The sequence below is a fragment of the Rhinoraja longicauda genome, chromosome 2 (assembly GCF_053455715.1).
Source record: "Rhinoraja longicauda isolate Sanriku21f chromosome 2, sRhiLon1.1, whole genome shotgun sequence".
In the NCBI taxonomy this organism is placed as follows: Eukaryota; Metazoa; Chordata; class Chondrichthyes; order Rajiformes; family Arhynchobatidae; genus Rhinoraja; species Rhinoraja longicauda.
The window spans coordinates 4,297,780-4,321,475 of NC_135954.1; the positions used below are offsets into that span (position 1 = coordinate 4,297,780).

The 23,696-nt window shown below is 50.6% G+C and overlaps 1 protein-coding gene across 6 annotated transcripts in view; it reads right to left on the reverse strand.

Annotated features, from left to right (window-relative positions):
• Positions 1-23,696, reverse strand: part of phactr1 (phosphatase and actin regulator 1) — a 164,692-nt gene that overhangs the window by 18,967 nt on the left and 122,029 nt on the right. For 4 of the 6 annotated variants that reach the window (XM_078414238.1, XM_078414211.1, XM_078414230.1 and 1 more), the window contains 6 exons: positions 21,450-21,596; positions 16,578-16,784; positions 11,444-11,566; positions 7,209-7,485; positions 5,148-5,371; positions 431-587 (listed from right to left, as the gene is read on the reverse strand). In XM_078414238.1, coding sequence (XP_078270364.1) covers positions 431-587; positions 5,148-5,371; positions 7,209-7,485; positions 11,444-11,566; positions 16,578-16,784; positions 21,450-21,596 — 1,135 coding nt within the window. The remainder of the gene's footprint in view (positions 1-430; positions 588-5,147; positions 5,372-7,208; positions 7,486-11,443; positions 11,567-16,577; positions 16,785-21,449; positions 21,597-23,696) is intronic. The other 2 variants (XM_078414248.1, XM_078414220.1) reach the window with 1 other exon arrangement.

The following is a 23,696-nucleotide window of genomic DNA, read 5'->3' on the forward strand; positions in this document are numbered from 1 at the left end:
AACGTATAAGATTATTAAGGGGTTGGACACGTTAGAGGCAGGAAACATGTTCCCAATGTTGGGGGAGTCCAGAACCAGGGGCCACAGTTTAAGAATAAGGGGTAGGCCATTTAGAACGGAGATGAGGAAAAACTTTTTCAGTCAGAGAGTTGTGAATCTGTGGAATTCTCTGCCTCAGAAGGCAGTGGAGGCCAATTCTCTGAATGCATTCAAGAGAGAGCTAGATAGAGCTCTTAAGGATAGCGGAGTCAGGGGGTATGGGGAGAAGGCAGGAACGGGGTACTGATTGAGAATGATCAGCCATGATCACATTGGATGGCGGTGCTGGCTCGAAGGGCCGAATGGCCTCCTCCTGCACCTATTGTCTACTGTCTATTGAACGAGTGAGTTTGAGGAACCACAGCTCGGGGCGGATTGGCGGGCCACGGACCTGGTCAGCTTCGTGCCGATCTGCTGCCGCATTTCCAGTCGCTCCTCGTCGGTCTGCATGGGGATGATGTTCTTCTCCTCCAGCTCTCGCTTCGAGGGTCTGTTGCTGAGCTTAATGGCCAGGGAGTCTTTCCTGCAGACCTTCAGTGATAACGAGCCTGGAGAGGGGAAAGAGAAAGAAAAGGTGAGGGTCAACGACAAAGGCCGCACCATAACGCCAAGGGAGATCCATCATCCCCCGCGACTATCAAACCGGACAACCCCCCCTCCCCAATCTGTCCACAACTGGACTCCCCTCCCTCCTCATCCCCACCCTCCCCACACAATACAATACAATACAATACATCTTTATTGTCATTGTACAGGGGTACAACGAGATTGGGAATCCACAATCCTTTCCACACGCCACTTTAATTTCATGTTTCACGTTGTGTTTTATAGACAACAGACAATAGGTGCAGGAGGAGGCCATTCGGCCCTTCGAGCCAGCACCTGTAAAACCTGATTAAAGATAGTCCGAGGGTCAAAGATGAGGTAGATGGGAAGTCAGGACCACTCTCTGGTTGTGGTGGGACGGTTCAGTTGCCTGATAACAGCCGGGGAGAAACTGTCCCTGAATCTGGAGGTGTGCGCTTTTAGACAATAGACAATAGGTGCAGGAGGAGGCCATTCGGCCCTTCGAGCCAGCACCGCCATTCAATGTGGTCATGGCTGATCATTCTCAATCAGTACCCCGTTCCTGCCTTCTCCCCATACCCCCTGACTCCGCTATCCTTAAGAGCTCTATCTAGCTCGCTCTTGAATGCATTCAGAGAATTGGCCTCCACTGCCTTCTGAGGCAGAGAATTCCACAGATTCACAACTCTCTGGGTGAAAAAGTTTTTCCTCATCTCAGTTCTAAATGGCCTACCCCTTATTTATTGAAAGATCAATTTCCCTCCTGGAATAAATAAAATTATATTGTATCGTATCGTATAAGCTCATAAGTGATAGGAGCAGAATTAGGCCATTCAACTCATCAATTTGTGGAATTCTCTGCCACAGAGGGCAGTGGAGGCCAAATCACTGGATGAGTTTAAAAGAGAGTTGGATAGAGCTCTAGGGGCTAGTGGAATCAGGGGATATGGGGAGAAGGCAGGCACGGGTTACTGATTGTGGATGATCAGCCATGATCACAATGAATGGCAGTGCTGGCTCGAAGGGCCGAATGGCCTCCTCCTGCACCTATTGTCTATGTTTCTATGTCAAGTCTACTTTGCCATTCAATTGTGGCTGATCCATTTCTCCCTCTCAACCGAAAGTCGGGAATACCCACGTCCAAACTCCGTACAGACAGACCCGCAGTCAGGATGTAACCCGGGTCTCTGGCGCTGTGAGGCAGCAACTCTATCGCTGCGCCACCGTGCTGCCCTTTCAACCTACTTGAACTATTTTCATAAGTTCATAAGTCATAGGAGCAGAATTAGGCCATTCGGCCTATCGAGTCTACTCCTCCATTCAATCATGGCTGATCTATCTCTCCCTCCTAACCCCATTCTCCTGCCTTCTCCCCATAATCCCTGACACCCGCACCAATCAAGAATCTGTCAATCTCCGCCATAAAAATATCCATTGACTTGTGGCCTCCACAGCCGTCTGTGGCAAAGAATCCCACAGATTCACCACCCTCTGACTAAAGAAATTCCTCCTCTTCTCCTTCCTGAAGGTACGTCCTTTTATTCTGGGGCTGTGACCTCAGGTCCCAGACTCTCCCACTAGGGGGCGCAGCGGTAGAGTTGCCGCCTCACAGCGCCGGAGACCCGGGTTCGATCCCGACTACGGGCGCTGTCTGTATGGAGTTTGTACGTTCTCCCCGTGACCCGCGTGGGTTTCTCCGGGGGCGGCTGGATTTTCCCTGTGCCGTCCCATGTGTCTCAACTCACTCCCTGCGCAATTTACAGAGGGCCAGTTAACCTGTCAGAGGTAAAACGGATCACCCGGGGAAAACCCACGCAGGTCACGGGGAGAACGTACAAACTCCGTACAGACAGCGCCCGTAGTCGGGATTGAACCCGGGTCTCCGGCGCTGTGAGGCAGCAACTCTACCGCTGTGCCACCGTGCTGCCCTCTAGTGGGAGAGTCTAGGACCTGAGAGCACAGCGTCAGAATTAAAGGACGTACCGTCAGGAAGGAGATGAGGAGGAATTTCTTTTTGTGTTGCCCGTAACTGAAACCCTCTAATCCAGGCAGCATTCTGGTGAACCTCCTCTGCATCTTATCGAAACGTATAAGATTATTAAGGGGTTGGACATGTTAGAGGCAGGAAACATGTTCCCAATGTTGGGGGAGTCCAGAACCAGGGGCCACAGTTTAAGAATAAGGGGTAGGCCATTTAGAACAGAGATGAGGAAAAACGTTTTCAGTCAGAGAGTTGTGAATCTGTGGAATTCTCTGCCTCAGAAGGCAGTGGAGGCCAATTCTCTGATTGCATTCACGAGAGAGCTAGATAGAGCTCTTAAGGATAGCGGAGTCAGGGGGTATGGGGGGAAGGCAGGAACGGGGTACTGATTGTGGATGATCAGCCATGATCACATTGAATGGCGGTGCTGGCTCGAAGGGCCGAATGGCCTACTCCTGCACCTATTGTCTATTGTCTATCCTCTCCAAAGCCCCCACATCCTTCCTGTAATGGTGACCAGAACTGCAAGCAACGCTATAAACGCGGCCTGAACCAAGTCCTACAGAGCTGCATCAGAGGGTAATGCGCCAAGCGTAGCCAATTAGTCAACAATCCTGCACGTCTTTGGAGTGCGGGAGGAAACCAGAGCACCCGGAGAAAACCCACGCAGGTCATGGGGAGAACGTGCAAAGTCCACACAGACGGTACCCGGGTCTCCGGCGCTGTGAGGCCGCAACTCTACTGCCGCGCCAGGGTGCCGCTCTAAAGTCTCTGGCGCTACGAGGCAGCAAATCTATCAACTGCGCCACCACGCTGCCCCATGGAAAGATTTCCAGAGACCCGGGTTCCATCCTGACTACGGGTGCTGTCTGTTTGTACGTTCTCCCCGTGGGTTTTCCCCGGGTGCCTCCCCTCTTCTCCCCTCTCCCATCAGGCGAAAGGTATAGAAGTGTGAAAACAATAGACAATAGACAATAGGTGCAGGAGGAGGCCATTCAGCCCTTCGAGCCAGCACCGCCATTCAATGCGATCATGGCTGATCACTCTCAATCAGTACCCCGTTCCTGCCTTCTCCCCATACCCCCTCACTCCGCTATCCTTAAGAGCTCTATCCAGCTCTCTCTTGAAAGCATCCAACGAACTGGCCTCCACTGCCTTCTGAGGCAGAGAATTCCACACCTTCACCACTCTCTGACTGAAAAAGTTCTTCCTCAACTCCGTTCTAAATGGCCTACCCCTTATTCTTAAACTGTGGCCCCTTGTTCTGGACTCCCCCAACATTGGGAACATGTTTCCTGCCTCTAATGTGTCCAATCCCCTAATTATCTTATATGTTTCAATAAGATCCCCCCTCATCCTTCTAAATTCCAGTGTATACAAGTCTAATTGCTCCAGCCTTTCAACATACGACAGTCCCGCCATTCCGGGAATTAACCTAGTGAACCTACGCTGCACGCCCTCCATAGCAAGAATATCCTTCCTCAAATTTGGAGACCAAAACTGCACACAGTACTCCAGGTGCAGTCTCACTAGGGCCCTGTACAACCTCTTTGCTCCTATACTCAACTCCTCTTGTTACGAAGGCCAACATTCCATTGGCTTTCTTCACTGCCTGCTGTACCTGCATGCTTCCTTTCATTGACTGATGCACTAGAACACCCAGATCTCGTTGAACTGCCCCTCCTCCTAACTTGACACCATTCAGATAATAATCTGCCTTTCTATTCTTACTTCCAAAGTGAATAACCTCACACTTATCTACATTAAACTGCATCTGCCATGTATCCGCCCACTCACACAACCTGTCCAAGTCACCCTGCAGCCTTATTGCATCTTCCTCACAATTCACACACCTCCGGATTCAGGGACAGTTGTCGGTCAGCTGAACCATCCTACCACAACCAGAAAGCAGTCCTCAACTACCATCTACCTCATTGAAGACATTTGGACTATCATCGTCCAGACTTTGCTGGCTTTACCTTGCACTGAGCGTTATTCTCAAACCATGTATCTATCTGCACACTGCGGACGGCTCAATTGTAATCCTGTACTGTCTTTCCGCTGACTGGTTAGCCCGCGACAAAAGCTTTTCACTGTACCTCGGTGGTACACGTGACAATACACTCAACTGAAGTGAACTGAGCAAAGATGTACATGTTTAGTGTAGTTGAGTTGATTTGAGTTGAGTTTAGTTTAGTGTAGATTAGTTTAGTTTAGTTTGGTTTCGTATAATTTCGTGTAATTTAGAAACATAGAAAATAGGTGCAGGTGGAGGCCATTCGGCCCTTCGAGCCAGCACCGCCATTCATCGTGATCATGGCTGATCGTCCGCAATCAGTAACCCGTGCCTGCCTTCTCCCCGTATCCCTTGATTCCACTAGCCCCTAGAGCTCTTTCTAACAGTTTGGTTTAGTTTAGGTTAGTTTAGATTTGTGTAGTGTAGTGTAGATGAGTTTAGTGTAGTTTAGTTTGGTTGCGTGTAGTCGAGTGTAGTGTAGTTGAGTGTGGGTGAGTGTAGTTTAGTGTTGGGGTGCACTGCGGGAGGTATTAGATTGCGTACTTGTGAAGAAGCTGTCTTCATCTTCGTCTTCATCCTCGTCCTCCTCGTCCACATCCTCGTCCTCCCCCTGCATGCTGAACGTGTCCTCGTAGTCCGATTCGTTGGGCATGTTCTCCTTGTCGTCGTCGTCCTCGTCCTCGATCACCACCGTCGGCACTTGCCGCGTGTCCGCGGTGCTGATCCTCACCGTTCTCATTCCCAGCTCTCCCGTGTGCAGTCCTGAACTGCCAACATAAAACCACACCGCGCACCGTGACGTTAGTGGACAAACACCACGCTTCAGCAACCCCCCACGGTCTGGAGTTGACAATCCCCCCACGTTCTGGAGTAAACCCCCCACGTTCTGGAGTAAACACCCCCCACGGTCCGGAGTTGACAATCCCCCCACGTTCTGGAGTAAACCCCCCATGTTCTGGAGTTGACAATCCCCCACGTTCTGGAGTAAACACCTCCCACGTTCTGGAGTAAACATCCCCCACGTTCTGCAGTAAACCCCCCCTACGTTCTGGAGTAAACATCCCCACGCGTTCTGGAGTAAACATCTCCATGTTCTGGAATAAACATTCCCCACGTTCTGGAGTAAAAAAAAAAACCACGTTCTGGAGTAAACACCCCCACGTTCTGGAGTAAACACCCCCACGTTCTGGAGCAAACACCCCCACGTTCTGTAGTAAACATCTCCACGTTCTGGAGTAAACATCCCCACGTTCTGGAGTAAACACCCCCACGTTCTGGAGTAAACACCCCCCACTTTCTGGAGTAAACACCCCCCATGTTCTGGAGTAAACACTCCCCACGTTCTGGAGTAAACACCCCACACGTTCTAGAGTGATCACCCCCACGTTCTGAAGTAAACATCCCGAGGGTCTGGAGTTAACATTCCCCACATTCTGGAGTAAACCCCCCCCCCCACATGTTCTGGAGTAACCCCCCCACGTTCTGGAGTAAACACCCCCACTCGTTCTGGAGTAACCCTCCATACACGTTCTGGAGTAAACACCCCCATGTTCTGGAGTAAACACCCCCCATGTTCTGGAGTAAACACCCCACACGTTCTGGAGTAAACACCCCCCCCACGTTCTGGAGTAAATACCCCCCACGGTAGAGTAAAAACCCCCACGTTCTGGAGTAAACACCCCCCACGCTCTGGAGTAAACAACCGCCCACATTCTGGAGTAAACACCCCCCACGTTCTGGAGTTTTAAAAAAAAAACACGTTCTGGAGTAAACAACCGCCCACGTTCTGGAGTAAACACCCCCACACGTTCTGGAGTAACCTCCCCCCACGTTCTGGAGTTTAAAAAAACACCACACGTTCTGGACTAAACACCCCCACACGTTCTGGAGTAAACACCCCCCACATTCTGGAGTAAACAACCTCCCACGTTCTGGAGTAAGCACCCTCCCACGTTCTGGAGTAAACACCCCCCCCCCCAGTTCTGGAGTAAACACCACCCCACGTTCTGGAGTAAACAACCCCCCCCTACGTTCTGGAGTAAACAATCTAATTATGTCCCAAATTCACAAGTTATTGGAGTAGAATTAGGTCATTCGGCCCATCGAGTCCACTCCCCCATTCAATCACGGCTGATCCCATTTTCCTGCCTTCTCCCCATAACTCTTGATACCCGTTCTAATCAAGAGTTTGTCTATCTCTGCCTTAAAATTGTCCACTGACTTGGCCTCCACAGCATTGAGTTCCACAGATTAACTCTGACTAAAGAAGTTCCCCTGAGTGGTCACCCCGTACACTAGCACTATCCTACACACACTATGGACAATTTATAAACTTTTTCGAAGTTAATTAACCTACAAACCTGTACTTGTAATCATGCATTGCCTTTCCACTGAGTGGTTAGCACGCAACTACAAAGCTTTTCACTGTACCCCGATGCACAACAATAAACTAAACCCAACTAAACTCAACGAACAAAATGAAACTATACTAAACTACACTGTGGACGGCTCGATTGTTATCGTGTCTGTTCGTAGACTGCACACAACTACAAAGCTTTTCTCTGTACCTCGGTACACGTGACAATAAAGTGAAGTGGGCGTTACCTCTCGAGCCGCTGCATGGTCAGAGCCAGGGTCTTGTTGAGCTCCTCGATCACCTTGCTGGTGGGCATGGCTGTGTGGAGGGGCAGCGAGGACGTGTGCGAGACTGGGCCGTACTGATGCTGGGACGATTGCTGCGCCATCTTCTGCGCGGCCATGTAGGAGCTGGACGGCACGTCGCCCGCCTGCTGCGGGATGCAGATCATCACCTTCTTTGGCGGCAGAGGGGGCGAGAGTCTGACCGGCGCCATGCACGGTAGCTTCACGGGCTGGCCCGCGTCTGGTGGGGCAAACACACAGAGTCACAGAGGGACAGAGGCACAGAGACGCACCGAGACACAGAGACACAGAGACACAGAGACACAGAGTCACAGAGACACAGAGTCACAGACACAGAGTCACAGAGACAGAGACACAGAGACACAGAGTCACAGAGACACAGAGTCACAGACACAGAGTCACAGAGACAGAGACACAGAGACACAGAGTCACAGACACAGAGACACAGAGACACAGAGTCACAGAGACAGAGACACAGAGACACAGAGTCACAGACACAGAGACACAGAGACACAGAGACACAGAGACACAGAGACACAGAGACACAGGGACACAGAGTCACAGACACAGAGACACAGAGACACAGAGTCACAGACACAGAGACACAGAGACACAGAGACATAGAGACACAGAGACACAGAGACACAGTCACAGAGACACAGAGACACAGAGACACAGAGACACAGAGTCACAGAGACACAGGGACACAGGGACACAGAGTCACAGACACAGAGACACAGAGACACAGAGTCACAGAGACATAGAGACACAGAGACACAGAGTCACAGAGACACAGAGTCACAGAGACACAGAGACACAGAGACACAGAGTCACAGACACAGAGACACAGAGACACAGGGACACAGAGTCACAGAGACACAGAGACACAGAGTCACAGACACAGAGACACAGACACAGAGACACAGGGACACAGGGACACAGAGACACAGAGACACCGAGACACAGAGACACAGAGACACAGAGTCACAGAGACACAGAGACACAGAGACACAGAGTCACAGACACAGAGACACAGAGACACAGGGACACAGAGTCACAGAGACACAGAGACACAGAGTCACAGACACAGAGACACAGACACAGAGACACAGGGACACAGGGACACAGAGACACAGAGACACCGAGACACAGAGACACAGAGACACAGAGTCACAGAGACACAGAGACACAGAGACACAGAGTCACAGACACAGAGACACAGAGACACAGGGACACAGAGTCACAGAGACACAGAGACACAGAGTCACAGACACAGAGACACAGAGACACAGGGACACAGGGACACAGGGACACAGAGTCACAGACACAGAGACACAGAGACACAGAGACACAGAGACACAGAGACACAGAGTCACAGACACAGAGACACAGAGACACAGGGACACAGGGACACAGGGACACAGAGTCACAGACACAGAGACACAGAGACACAGAGACACAGAGACACAGAGACACAGTCACAGAGTCACAGAGACACAGAGTCACAGACACAGAGTCACAGAGACACAGAGACACAGAGACACAGACACAGTCACAGAGACACAGAGACACAGAGACACAGAGACACAGAGACACAGAGTCTAGTTTTATTCAATAGACAATAGGTGCAGGAGGAGACCATTCGGCCCTTCGAGCCAGCACCACCATTCACTGTGATCATGGCTGATCATTCTCAATCAGTACCCCGTTCCTGCCTTCTCCCCATACCCCCTGACTCCGCTATGGATGGATTTAAGAGAGAGTTAGATAGAGCTCTAGGGGCTAGTGGAATCAAGGGATATGGGGAGAAGGCAGGAACGGGTTACTGATTGTGGATGATCAGCCATGATCACAATGAATGGCACAATGAATTATCCTTAAGAGCTCTATCTAGCTCTCTCTTGAAAGCATTCAGAGAATTGGCCTCCACTGCCTTCTGAGGCAGAGAATTCCACAGATTAACAACTCTCTGGGTGAAAAAGTTTTTCCTCATCTCCGTTCTAAATGGCCTAACCCTTATTCTTAAACTGTGGCCCCTGGTTCTGGACTCCCCCAACATCGGGAACATGTTTATTTTAGTTTAGAGATACAGCGCGGAAACAGGCCCTTTCGGCCCACCGGGTCCGCGCCGACCAGCGATCCCCGCGCACTAACACTATCCTACACCCACTAGGGACGATTTTTACATTTATATCAAGCCAATTAACCTACAAAGCAGCACGTCTTTGGAGTGTGGGAGGAAACCGAAGATCTTGGAGAAAACCCACGCAGGTCACGGGGAGAACGTACAAACTCCGTACAGACGGCGCCCGTAGTCGGGATGGAACCCGGGTCTCCGGCGCTGCATTCTCTGTAAGGCGGCAACTCTACCGCTGCGCCACCGTGACCGCCCAAGAGTCAAAGAGTTAATGAGCCATGGAGTCACTGAGTCATAGAGTCGTACAGTGTGGAAACAGGCCCTTCGGCCCAACTTGCCCGCACCGACCAACACGCCCCATCTACACCAGTCCCACCTGCCTGCGTTTGACCCATATCCCTCTAAACCTGTCCTGTCCATGTACGCATCTAAATGTTTCTTAAACGTTTTAGAGAGAGAGAGAGAGAGAGAGATACAGTGTGGAAACAGGCCCTTCGGCCCACCGGGTCCGTGCCGCCCAGCGATCCCCGCACACTAACACTATCCTACACCCGAGGGACAATTTTTTTAACATTTGCCCAGCCAATTAACCTACAAACCTGCACGTCTTTGGAGTGTGGGAGGAAACCGAAGATCTCGGCGAAAACCCACGCAGGTCACGGGGAGAACGTGCAAACTCCGTACAGACGGCGCCCGTAGTCGGGATCGAACCCGGGTCTCTGGCGCTGCATTCGCTGTAAGGCAGCAACTCTACCGCTGCGCCACCGTGCCGTGGGGATAGTCCCTGCCTCAACGGCCTCCTTCGGCACTCCGTTCCATACACCCACCACCCTTTGTGTGAAAAAGTAGCTTCGTTTAGTTTAATCTGGAGATCTAGTGTGGAAACAGGCCCACAAAGCCATGATCACATTGAATGGCGGTGCTGGCTCGAGGGGCTGAATGGCCTCCTCCTGCACCTATTGTCTATTGTCTACTGTCTACAAAGTCCACGCCAACCATCATTTACCCGCACACTAGTTCTCTCCTGCACACTCGGGACCATTTACAAAAGCCTATTAACCTACAAACCTGCACATCTCTGGAATGCAGGAGGGCGGTCACGGTGGCGCAGCGGTAGAGTTGCCGCCTTACAGCGAATGCAGCGCCGGAGACCCGGGTTCCATCCCGACTACGGGCGCCGTCTGTACGGAGTTTGTACGTTCTCCCCATGACCTGCGTGGGTTTTCTCCGAGATCTTCGGTTTCCTCCCACACTCCAAAGACGTGCAGGTTTGTAGGTTAATTGGCTTGGTGTAAATGTAAAAATTGTCCCCAGTGTGTGTAGGATAGTGTTAGTGTGCGGGGATCGCTGGGCGGCGCGGACTCGGTGGGCCGAAGGGCCTGTTTCTGCGCTAAATCTAAATCTAAAACCGGAGAGAAGCCAAGGGGAGAACGTACAAACTCCGTACAGATCGGACTTTGCTGGCTTTGCCTTGCCCTAAACGTCATTCCCTTGTCATGTAAATGGCCTCTCCGTGGATTGTCACTGTGTCGTGGTGGAGAAGCTCGTGTGGTCCTGAGATCCTGAGAGTGATGCCGTCTGGAGCCACGCTCCTGGTAGGGTCACCCATGGGGGTAAGGTCGAGGGGGAGGGAGGTCCCTGACAAAGAGCGATCCAACCAAGACCTCAACGGTGGAACAGGCGGAGGGGGAAGATGGCTGACTTTAGTGAAGCGTCACAACGGCTGGGAAGGCGGATGAATGAAGGCTGCGGCAGAAAAGGGTCCCCGGTCGTCTTGGACTCCACGCCACTGGATCCCGACCCAGATCTGTCAAGGACCGTGTGGTTGCTGTCTGTGCACCAGTCTCCCCACGTTAAACAAAGTCACGCACAGGGTCCCGACCCTATGGAGAGGACAGTCACACTCGCTTCCAGTGACCGCCATTGATTGAAATCGTGTATTGTCTTTCCGCTGACTGGTCAGCACGCAAACAAAAGCTTTCCACTGCACCTCAGTACACGTGACAGTGAACTGAGCTAAAGGAGATCGAAGACCACTTACCCCTGATGCTCCGAAGGTGCCCCACCTGTCTCTTCGACGTGCAAAGGGTGGAGTCGTGTGAATAGGTGGTTTGCCGGTCGGCCTGTCTTCTTAGCCGAGGGATGGTGTAGGCGGTGGGGAAAGCTGGGAGAAAGGGGGACACGTTAGGCGGCCTCACGTGTAGGAACAAACCACACCGAAGTTAGACACAAAATCACACCGAAGATAGACACAAAATCACAATGGGCACCTCACGATGGCACAGCAGTAGAGTTACAATAGACAATAGGTGCAGGAGGAGGCCATTCAGCCCTTCGAGCCAGCACCGCCATTCACTGTGATCATGGCTGATCGTCCACAATCAGTACCCCGTTCCTGCCTTCTCCCCATGCCCCCTGACTCCGCTATCCTTAAGAGCTCTATCTAGCTCTCTCTTGAATGCATTCAGAGAATTGGCCTCCACTGCCTTCTGAGGCAGAGAATTCCACAGATTCACAACTCTCTGACTGAAAAAGTTTTTCCTCATCTCCGTTCTAAATGGCCCACCCCTTATTCTTTAACTGTGGCCCCTGGTTCTGGACTCCCCCAACATCGGGAACATGTTTCCTGCCTCTAACGTGTCCAACCCCTTAATAATCTTATACGTTTCGATAAGCACGGTGGCGCAGCGGTAGAGTTGCTGCTTTACAGCGAATGCAGCGCCGGAGACTCAGGTTCGATCCTGACTACGGGTGCTGCACTGTAAGGAGTTTGTACGTTCTCCCCGTGACCTGCGTGGGTTTTCTCCGAGATCTTCGGTTTCCTCCCGCACTCCAAAGACGTACAGGTATGTAGGTTAATTGGCTGGGTAAATGTAAAAATTGTCCCTAGTGGGTGTAGAATAGTGTTAATGTGCGGGGATCGCTGGGCGGCACGGACTTGGTGGGCCGAAAAGGCCTGTTTCCGGCTGTATATATATGATATGATATGATGAAGCAGAGAATTCCACTGATTCTCAACTCTCAGGGTGAAAACATCGCTGCCGTGCAGGGCCGGAGAGCCGGGTTCGATCCCGACTGCGGGCGCCGTCTGTACGGAGTTTGTACGTTCTCCCCGTGACCTGCGTGGTTTTGTCCGAGATCTTCGGTTTCCCCCCACACTCCAAAGACGCTTGGTGTAAATGTCTTGGCTTGGTGTAAATGTAAAAATCGTCCCTAGTGGGTAGACGGTAGACAATAGACAATAGGTGCAGGAGGAGGTCATTCGGCCCTTCGAGCCAGCACCACCATTCAATGTGATCATGGCTGACATGATACACAGGGATCGCGGGGTAGGTGCGGACCCGAGGGGCCAATGGGCCAATTTTTCTGCGCTGTGTCTCTGAAGTAAAATAAACTAAAAATGCTGGGGTAAATTATAAAAGGACTGGACAAGCTAGATGCAGGAAAATTGTTCCCAATGTTGGGCGAGTCCAGAATCAGGGGCCACACAGTCCAAGAATAAAGGGGAGGCCATTTAAAACTGAGGTGAGAAGGAACTTTATCACCCAGAGAGTTGTGAATTTATGGAATTCTCTGCCACAGAGGGCAGTGGAGGCCAAGTTACTGGATGGATTTAAGAGAGAGTTAGATAGAGCTCTAGGGGCTAGTGGAATCGAGGGATATGGGGAGAAGGCAGGCACGGGTTACTGATTGTGGATGATCAGCCATGATCACAATGAATGGCGGTGCTGGCTCAAAGGGTTGAATGGCCTCCTCCTGCACCTATTTTCTATGTTTCTATTTTTGGTTTCCTCCCACGCTCCAAAGACGTACAGGTTTGTAGGTTAATAGGCTTGGTATAAGTGTAAAAGTTGTCCCTGGTGTGTGTACGGGGATCGCTGGTCGGTGCGGACTCGATGGGCCAATGGGCCAGTTTTTCTGCCCTGTGTCTCTGAAGTAAACTAGTTTAACGTGCTGGGGTATCTCAGCGGGAAAGGCAGCATCTCTGGAGTAAAGGTGTGGGTGACGTTGCGGGTCGAGGCCCTTCATCGGGCTGTGAGTCAGGGAGGGGGAAAACTGGAGGTGTGGCAAGGTGCAAGGCAAAGCGAATGGTACAGCGATGACAGAGAAAAGGTGGAGCCCACAATGGTCCATTGTTGGCTGGCGATGAGGTGATAACATGAAGCCCATTTAAAACTGAGGCGAGAAAATACTTTTTCACCCAGAGAGTTGTGAATTTGTGGAATTCTCTGCCACAGGGGGGAATGGAAGCCAAATCACTGGATGGATTTAAGAGAGAGTTAGATAGAGCTCTAGGGGCTAGTGGAATCGATGGATATGGGGAGAAGGCAGGCACGGGTTACTGATTGCAGCCGTGATCACAATGAATGCCGGTGCTGGCGCGAAGGACCGAATGGCCTCCTCCTGCACCTATTTTCTATGTTTCTATGTTAACAAAGGGATACAAAGTGCCCTCCATAATGTTTGGGACAAAGACCCATCTTTTATTTATTTGAAAGGCATGCTCATAAAAATAAAAGAGCAGAAGTACTGGAGCCTACCAGGGAGAAGGCAATTCTGGATTTAGTGTTGTGTAATGAACCTGATCTGATAAGGGGACTCGAGGTAAAAGAGCCATTAGGATGCAGTGATCACAATATGATAAGTTTTACTCTGCAAATTGAGAGGCAGAAGGGAAAATCGGAAGTGTCAGTATTACCGTATAGCAAAGGGGATTACAGAGGCATGAGGCAGGAGCTGGCCAAAATTGATTGGAAGGAGGCCCTAGCAGGGAAGATGGTGGAACAGCAATGGCAGGTATTCCTGGGAATAATGCAGGATCAATTTATCCCAAAGAGGAGGAAAGATTCCAAGGGGAGTAAGAGGCACCCGTGGCTGACAAGGGAAGTCAAGGACAACATAAAAATAAAAGGGAAGAAGTATAACAAAGCAAAGAAGAATGGGAAGACAGAGGATTGGGACTCTTTTAAAGAGCAACAAAAGTTAACTAAAAAGGCAATACGGGGAGAAAAGATGAGGCACGAGGGTAAACTAGCCAATAATATAAAGGAGGATAGTAAAAGCTTTTTTAGGTACGTGAAGAGGAAAAAAATAGTCGAGGCAAATGTGGGTCCCTTGAAGATAGAAGCTGGGGAATTTATTATGGGGAACAAAGAAATGGCAGACGAGTTAAACCGTTACTTTGGATCTGTCTTCACTGAGGAGGATACAAACAATCTCCCAGATGTTCTAGTGGCCAGAGAACCTAGGGTGACAGAGGAACTGGAGGAAATCCACATTAGGCAGGAAATGATGTTGAGTAGACTAATGGGACTGAAGGCTGATAAATCCCCAGGGCCTGATGGTCTGCATCCCAGGGTACTTAAGGAGGTGGCTCTAGAAATAGTGGAAGCATTGGAGATCACTTTCCAATGTTCTATAGAATCAGGATCAGTTCCTGTGGATTGGAGGGTAGCTAATGTTATCCCACTTTTTAAGAAAGGAGGGAAATTATAGACCAGTTAGTCTGACATCAGTGGTGGGGAAGATGCTGGAGTCAATTATAAAAGACGAAATTGCGGAGCATTTGGATAGCAGTAACAGGATCATTCCGAGTCAGCATGGATTTACGAAGGGGAAATCACGCTTGACTAATCTTTTGGAATTTTTTGAGGATGTAACCAGGAAAATTGACAGGGGAGAGCCGGTGGATGTGGTGTACCTTGACTTTCAGAAAGCCTTTGGCAAGGTCCCACATAGGAGATTGGTGGGCAAAATTAGAGCACATGGTAATGGGGGTAGGGTACTGACATGGATAGAAAATTGGTTGGCAGACAGAAAGCAAAGAGTGGGGATAAATGGGTCCCTTTCAGAATGGCAGGCAGTGACCAGTGGGGTACCGCAAGGCTCGGTGTTGGGACCGCAGGAAGGATATTTGAGGAATGATATTCTTGCTATTGAGGGCGTGCAGCGTAGATTACTAGGTTAATTCCCGGAATGGCGGGACTGTCACATGTTGAAAGACTGGAGCGACTAGGCTTGTATACACTGGAATTTAGAAGGATGAGAGGGGATCTTATCGAAACATATAAGATTATTAAGGGGTTGGACACGTTAGAGACAGGAAACATGTTCCTAATGTCAGTCAGAGGGTTGTAAATCTGTGAAATTCTCTGCCTCAGAAGGCAGTGGAGGCCAATTCTCCGAATGCATTCAAGAGAGATTTAGATAGAGCTCTTAAGGATAGCGGAGTCAGGGGGTATGGGGAGAAGGCAGGAACGGGGTACTGATTGAGAATGATCAGCCATGATCACATTGAATGGTGGTGCTGGCTCGAAGGGCCGAATGGCCTCCTGCTGCACCTATTGTCTATTGTCTATTGTTTATTGTCAATTGGGTTCAGATCGGGTGATTGACTTGGCCACTCAAGAATTAACCATTTTTTAGCTTTGAAAAACTCCTTTGTTGCCTTTAGCAGTGTGTTTGGGATCATTGTCTTGCCCTGACATTGGAGGACTATGTATAAACACAGCTGTAATTTCTAACATGGTGAAACCAAAATGCATAAAAATGGCCTTTAATAAAATCTGACAATGAGCACTTTCACCACACGTGACTTTTTTTCTATTACAAATCACAAATTGTGGAGTACAGAGGCAGATAAATAAATGATGGGTCTTTGTCCCGAACATTACGGAGGGAACATTGTATCCCTTTGTTAACATAGAAACATAGAAAATAGGTGCATGTGGAGGCCATTCGGCCCTTCGAGCCAGCCCTTGGGTCTTTGCCCCAAACATTATGGAGGGCACTGTAAACGGTGTGGGACTAGTGTCGGAGAGGGATAGAGACAATAGACAATAGACAATAGGTGCAGGAGGAGGCCATTCGGCCCTTCGAGCCAGCACCGCCATTCAATGTGATCATGGCTGATCATTCTCAATCAGTACCCCGTTCCTGCCTTCTCCCCATACCCCCTGACTCCGCTATCCTTAAGAGCTCTATCCAGCTCTCTCTTGAATGCATTCAGAGAATTGGCCTCCACTGCCTTCTGAGGCAGAGAATTCCACAGATTCACAACTCTCTGACTGACTTTGGAGCGTGGGAGGAAACCGAAAGGTGTTACCGGGGCCCTCGGTGTCCTGTTGCGAGCAGGCATGTGTTGGCGTGGCGTGGCGTGGCGTGCGGGTGCTTACCAGCTAGGTGGTGGGCGATCTTGGTGAGGGGTTTGGGGGGCAGGGCCGGGGGCTGCTTGGGGTGGGGCTGTTGCCTGGGGAGCGTTTCAGCACCGTCGCAGTGGAAAGCGACCGTCTTCTTTGGTGGCAGAGTCAGGGCTGGTTTGGCTGTCATCTCCTGTTCGCTCACCCCACCCATTCCTCCGTCGCAGGGGCTCTCGTCTGCAGCTGGAAGACACAAACAGAGGTAGACGTTCAAGGTAAAACGGAGGCAAAGGGATCACAGGGCGCAAACATCAGAGAGGCAGAGTCTCTGTCAGGCGCTGGTCGGGAACCGCGCTTGGTTCAGTTTCATGTAGAGATACAGCGCGGAAACAGGACCTTCGGCCCACCGAGTCCGCGCCGACGCTCTAACGCAAGTCTACGCAGGCCGCGAGACAATCCACAGTGACGCACTTTTACCGAACCCAATTCACCGACAAACCCGCGTGTCTCTGGAGCGCGGGAGGAAACCGGAGCACCCGGAGAAAACCCACGCGGGTCGCGGGGAGAACGTGCAAACTCCGCACGGACAGCGCCCGTGGTCGGGATCGAACCCGGGTCTCTGGCGCTGTGAGGTAGTAGCTCTACCGCTACACCCCCCTTTTTGGAGAGTTGCGAGCAGTTTTGGGCCCCATATCTGAGGAAGGATGTGCTGGGATGGCAGGTGCACCAGTCATTGAAAGCAAGCGTCCAGGTGCAGCAGGCAGTGAAGAAAGCGAATGGTATGTTGGCATTCATAGCGAGAGGATTTGAGTATAGGAGCAGGGAGGTTCTGCTGCAGTTGTACAGGGCCTTGGTGAGACCACACCTGGAGTATTGTGTACAGTTTTGGTCTCCTAATCTGAGGAAAGACATTCTAGCCTTAGAGGGAGTACAGAGAAGGTTCACCAGATTGATCCCTGGGATGGCAGGACTTTCATATGAAGAAAGACTGGATAGACTCGGCTTATACTCGCTGGAATTTAGAAGACTGAGGGGGGATCTTATTGAAACTTAAGGTTGGATAGGCTAGATGCAGGAAGATTGTTCCCGATGTTGGGGAAGTCCAGAACCAGGGGTCACAGCTTAAGGATAAGGGGGAAGTCTTTTAGGACCGAGATGAGAAAACATTTCTTCACACAGAGAGTGGTGAGTCTGTGGAATTCTCTGCCACAGAAGGTAGTTGAGGCCAGTTCATTGGCTATATTTAAGAGGGAGTTAGATGTGGCCCTTGTGGCTAAAGGGATCAGGGGGTATGGGGAGAAGGCAGGTACGGGTTACTGAGCTGGATGATCAGCCATGATCATATTGAATGGCGGTGCAGGCTCGAAGGGCGAATGGCCTACTCCTGCACCTATTTTCTATGTTTCTATGTTTCTATGTCTCTAGAGAGGGTCCAGAGGAGGTTTACGAGAACGATCACCAGTAACAGGATAGCAGTAACAGGATCATTCCGAGTCAGCATGGATTTACGAAGGGGAAATCATGCTTGACAAATCTACTGGAATTTTTTGAGGATGTAACTAGGAAAATTGACAGGGGAGAGTCAGTGGATGTGGTGTACCTCGACTTTCAGAAAGCCTTCGACAAGGTCCCACATAGGAGATTAGTGGGCAAAATTAGAGCACATGGTATTGGGGGTAGGGTACTGACATGGATAGAAAATTGGTTGACAGACAGAAAGCAAAGAGTGGGGATAAATGGGTCCCTTTCGGAATGGCAGGCAGTGACCAGTTGGGTACCGCAAGGTTCGGTGCTGGGACCCCAGCTATTTACGATATACATTAATGACTTAGATGAAGGGATTAAAAGTACCATTAGCAAATTTGCAGATGATACTAAGCTGGGGGGTAGTGTGAATTGTGAGGAAGATGCAATAAGGCTGAAGGGTGACTTGGACAGGTTGTGTGAATGGGCGGATGCATGGCAGATGCAGTTTAATGTAGATAAGTGTGAGGTTATTCACTTTGGAAGTAAGAATAGAAAGGCAGATTATTATCTGAATGGTGTCAAGTTAGGAAGAGGGGATGTTCAACGAGATCTGGGTGTCCTAGTGCATCAGTCACTGAAAGGAAGCATGCAGGTACAGCAGGCAGTGAAGAAAGCCAATGGAATGTTGGCCTTCATAACAAGAGGAGTTGAGTATAGGAGCAAAGAGGTCCTTCTGCAGTTGTACCGGGCACTGGTGAGACCGCACCTGGAGTACTGTGTGCAGTTTTGGTCTCCAAATTTGAGGAAGGATATTCTTGCTATTGAGGGCGTGCAGCGTAGGTTCACTAGGTTAATTCCCGGAATGGCGGGACTGTCGTATGTTGAAAGGCTGGAGCAATTAGGCTTGTATACACTGGAACATAGAAGGATGAGGGGGGATCTTATAACCATATAACCATATAACAACTACAGCACGGAAACAGGCCTGTCCGGCCCTACCAGTCCACGCCGACCATTCTCCCTGACCTAGTCTCATCTACCTGCTCTCAGACCATAACCCTCTAATCCCCTCTTATCCATATACCTATCCAATTTACTCTTAAATAATAAAATCGAGCCTGCCTCCACCACTTCCACCGGAAGCCCATTCCATACAGCCACCACCCTCTGAGTAAAGAAGTTACCCCTCATGTTACCCCTAAACTTTTGTCCCTCAATTCTGAAGCTATGTCCCCTTGTTGGAATCTTCCCCACTCTCAAAGAGAAAAGGCTACCCACGTCAACTCTGTCCGTCCCTCTCAAAATTTTAAAAACCTCTATCAAGTCCCCCCTCAACCTTCTACGCTCCAAAGAATAAAGACCCAACCTGTTCAACCTCTCTCTGTAGCTTAAGTGCTGAAACCCAGGCAACATTCTAGTAAATCTCCTCTGTACCCTCTCCATTTTGTCGACATCCTTCCTATAATTTGGCGACCAGAACTGCACACCATACTCCAGATTCGGCCTCACCAATGCCTTGTACAATTTTAACATTACATCCCAACTTCTCTTTTCGATGCTCTGATTTATAAAGGCAAGCATACCAAACGCCTTCTTCACCACCCTATCCACATGAGATTCCACCTTCAGGGAACAATGCACAGTTATTCCCAGATCCCTCTGTTCCACTGCATTCCTCAATTCCCTACCATTTACCCTGTACGTCCTATTTTGATTTGTCCTACCAAAATGCAGCACCTCACACTTATCAGCATTAAACTCCATCTGCCATCTTTCAGCCCACCCTTCCAAAAGGCCCAAATCACTCTGTAGACTTTGAAACTCTACTTCATTATTAACTACTCCACCTATCTTAGTATCATCTGCATATTTACTAATCCAATTTGCCACACCATCATCCAGATCATTAATGTAAATGACAAACAACGGTGGACCCAACACAGATCCTTGGGGTACTCCACTAGACACTGGCCTCCAACCTGACATATTGAAACATATAAGATAATTAGGGGATTGGACACATTAGAGGCAGGAAACATGTTCCCAATGTTGGGGGAGTCCAGAACAAGGGGGCCACAGTTTAAGAATAAGGGGTAGGCCATTTAGAACGGAGATGAGGAAAAACTTTTTTAGTCAGAGAGTTGTGAATCTGTGGAATTCTCTGCCTCAGAAGGCAGTGGAGGCCAATTCTCTGAATACATTCAAGAGAGAGCTAGATAGAGCTCTTAAGGATAGCGGAGTCAGGGGGTATGGGGGAGAAGGCAGGAACGGGGTACTGATTGAGAATGATCAGCCATGATCGCATTGAATGGCGGTGCTGGCTCGAAGGGCTGAATGGCCTCCTCCTGCACCTATTGTCTATTGTCTAATGTCTATTGATCCCAGGAATGAGTGGGTTGACCTACGATGAGCGTTTGTCGGCACTGGGCCTGTACTCGCTGGAGTTTGGATGGATGAGGTGGGGGAGGGGGGGCTTCATTCAGAATTACCAAATAGTGAAAGGCCTGGATAGAGTGGATGTGGAGAGGAAGTTTCTGACGGTGAATCTGTGGAATTCTTTGCCACAGACAGCAGTGGAGGCCAAGTCAACGGATATTTTTAAGGCAGAGATATATAGATAAGTTCATGAGGTCATATGATAAGAGCAGAATTGGGCCATTCGGCCCATCAAGTCTACTCCGCCATTCATTCATGGCCGGTCGATCTCTCCCTCCTAACCCCATTCTCTTGCCTTCTCCCCATAACCCCTGACACCCGCACTGATCAAGAATCTATCAATCTCTACCTTAAAGATATCCATTGACTTGGCCTCCACAGCCGTCTGTGGCAAAGAATTCCACAGATTCACCCATGATTGAACGGTGGAGCAGACTTGATGGGCCGAATGGCTAGAAGATTCAACACACTCTGACCCAAGAAATCCCTCCACGTCTCCATTCGAGTCACAGAGATACAGCGCGGAAACAGGCCCTTCGGCCCAACTTGCCCACACCGGCCAACATGTCCCATCTATACACCAGTCCTCTGACACCCGCACTGATCAAGAATCTATCAATCTCTGCCTCAAAGACATCCACTGACGCGATCCTTGATCCGTACGGGTGTCAGGGGTTTCTGGGGAGGGAACCGAAGATCTCGGAGGAAACCCACGCGGGTCACGGGGAGAACGTACAAACTCCGCGCAGACAGCACCTGCAGTCAGGATGGAATCCGGGTCTCTGGCGCTGTAGGACAGCAGCTCGACTGCCGCGGCGCCACTGCCATGCCGACTGCCGAATCGCCCTGGAAATGGTCGGAACACATCCGATGGCTCGATCGATTGTAATCACGCGTCGCCTTTCCGCGGGCCCGGACAGCGCGCGACCAAAAGCTTTTCACTGTACCTCCTCCGGGACTAATAATCTAAGGGCCGCCGCGGGCGGAGGGAAGGTGGCGGTTCACCTGTTTTCCTGTCGAGGGAGTGTGGGCAAACATCGGTATCGTCCTCGAGGGCCCTGCCCAGTGCTGCCTCAGCCTCGGCCTCCCCTGCCTCCAGCTGGCTGGTCCGCACCTGCCCGTTCTCTAACACCTCATCCTGAGCATCGCCATCTGAAACCAAAACCGCAGGGCACACACACACACACAGAGGTAGAGAGAGGGAGAGAGAGAGAGAGAGGGAGAGAGAGAGAGAGAGGGAGAGAGAGAGAGAGAGAGAGAGAGAGAGAGGGAGAGAGAGAGGGAGAGAGAGAGAGAGAGAGAGAGAGAGAGAGAGAGAGAGAGAGAGAGAGAGAGAGAGAGAGAGAGAGAGAGAGAGAGAGAGAGAGAGAGAGAGAGAGAGAGGGAGAGAGAGATAGAGAGAGAGAGAGGGAGAGAGAGAGAGAGAGAGAGAGAGAGAGAGAGAGAGAGAGAGAGAGAGAGAGAGATGGAGAGAGAGAGAGAGAGAGAGAGAGAGAGAGAGAGAGAGAGAGGGAGAGAGAGATAGAGAGAGAGAGAGGGAGAGAGAGATAGAGAGAGAGAGAGGGAGAGAGAGAGAGAGAGAGAGAGAGACACAGAGTTACCCCACAACCCTGCATGAATCTGCCAACTGCAGGAAGACCGCAGTGACCTTTCCCCTTCTCTACCCATCCTCTTTCCCCCTGGGTTAGTGCAGCGGTAGAGTTGCTGCCTTACAGCGAATGCAGCGCCGGAGACCCGGGTTCCATCCCGACCATGGGTGCTGTCTGTGCGGAGTTTGTACGTTCTCCCCGTGACCTGCGCGGGTTTTCTCCGAGATCTCTGGTTTCCTCCCGCGCTCCAAAGACGTGCAGGTTTGTAGGTTAACTGGCTTGGTGTAAATGTAAAAAATTGTCCCTAGTGGGTGTAGGATGGTGTTAATGTGCGGGGATCGCTGGGAGGCGCGGACCTGGTGGGCCGAAGGGCCTGTTTCCGCGCTGTATCTCTAAACTAAACTAAACTAAACTAAACTAAACTACATCTGGGTCTGGAGAGGGTCCAGAGGAGGTTTACTAGAACGATCCCAGGAATGAGTGGGTTAAGATATGATCAGCGTTTGTCGACACTGGGCCTGTACTCGCTGGAGTTTAGAAGGATGAGGGGGGAACCTCATTGGAACTTACCGAATAGTGAAAGGCCTGGGGAGAGTGGATATGGAGAGGATGTTTCCACTAGTGGGAGAGTCTAGGACCAGAGGGCACAGCCTCAGAATTAAAGGACGTTCTTTTAGGAAGGAGAAGAGGTGGAATTTCTTTAGTCAGAGGGTGATGAATCTGTGGAATTCTTTGCCACAGAAGACTGTGGAGGCCAAGTCAGTGGATATATTTAAGGCAGAGATAGATAGATTTTTGACTAGTGCAGGTGTCAGGGGTTATAGTAAGGAGTAAGACCTGTGTGATCTCCCGGACTAGTTTCGATCGCCTAGCTTGGGGTCGGAGAGGAATTTCCCGGATTTTTTCCCAAATTGGCCTGGGTTTTTTATCCGGTTTTTCGCCTCTCCCAGGAGATCACTCAGTTCTTTTGGGTGGGCGGTTGGAGCGGTTGGAGTAGCGGCTGGGCGGTAGGTTTAGTAACCGAGCGCGGGGCTTTGTTTGGAGAGTATGACTGCCAGGGCAGTTTTTTGTTCTGGGTGTCGGATGTGGGGAATCTGGGAGTCTGATAGTCTTCCAGACATCCACATCTGCGCCAGGTGTGACGAGATGGGGCTCCTAAGGGACCGTATTAGGAACCTGGAGCGGCAGATTGATGACCTCCGTCTGGTCAGGGAGAGTGAGGAGGTTATAGATAGGAGTTACAGGGAGGTGGTCACTCCTAGACCACGGGAGGTAGACAAGTGGGTCACTGTTAGGGGGGGCAAGGAACAGAGGCAGGGACTAGGGAGTACCCCGGTGGCTGTACCCCTTGGAAATAAGTACTCCTGTTTAAGTACTGTTGGGGGGGACAGCCTACCTGGGGGCAGCGACGGTGCCCGGGCCTCTGGCACTGAGTCCGGCCCTGTTGCTCAGAAGGGTAGGGAAAGGAAGAGGAGAGCAGTAGTAATAGGGGACTCTATAGTGAGGGGGTCAGATAGGCGTTTCTGTGGACGCAGTCGGGAGACCCGGATGGTGGTTTGCCTCCCTGGTGCCGGTGTCCGGGATGTGTCTGAGCGTGTCCAGGATATCCTGAAAGGGGAGGGAGAGGAGCCAGAGGTCGTGGTACATATAGGTACCAACAATA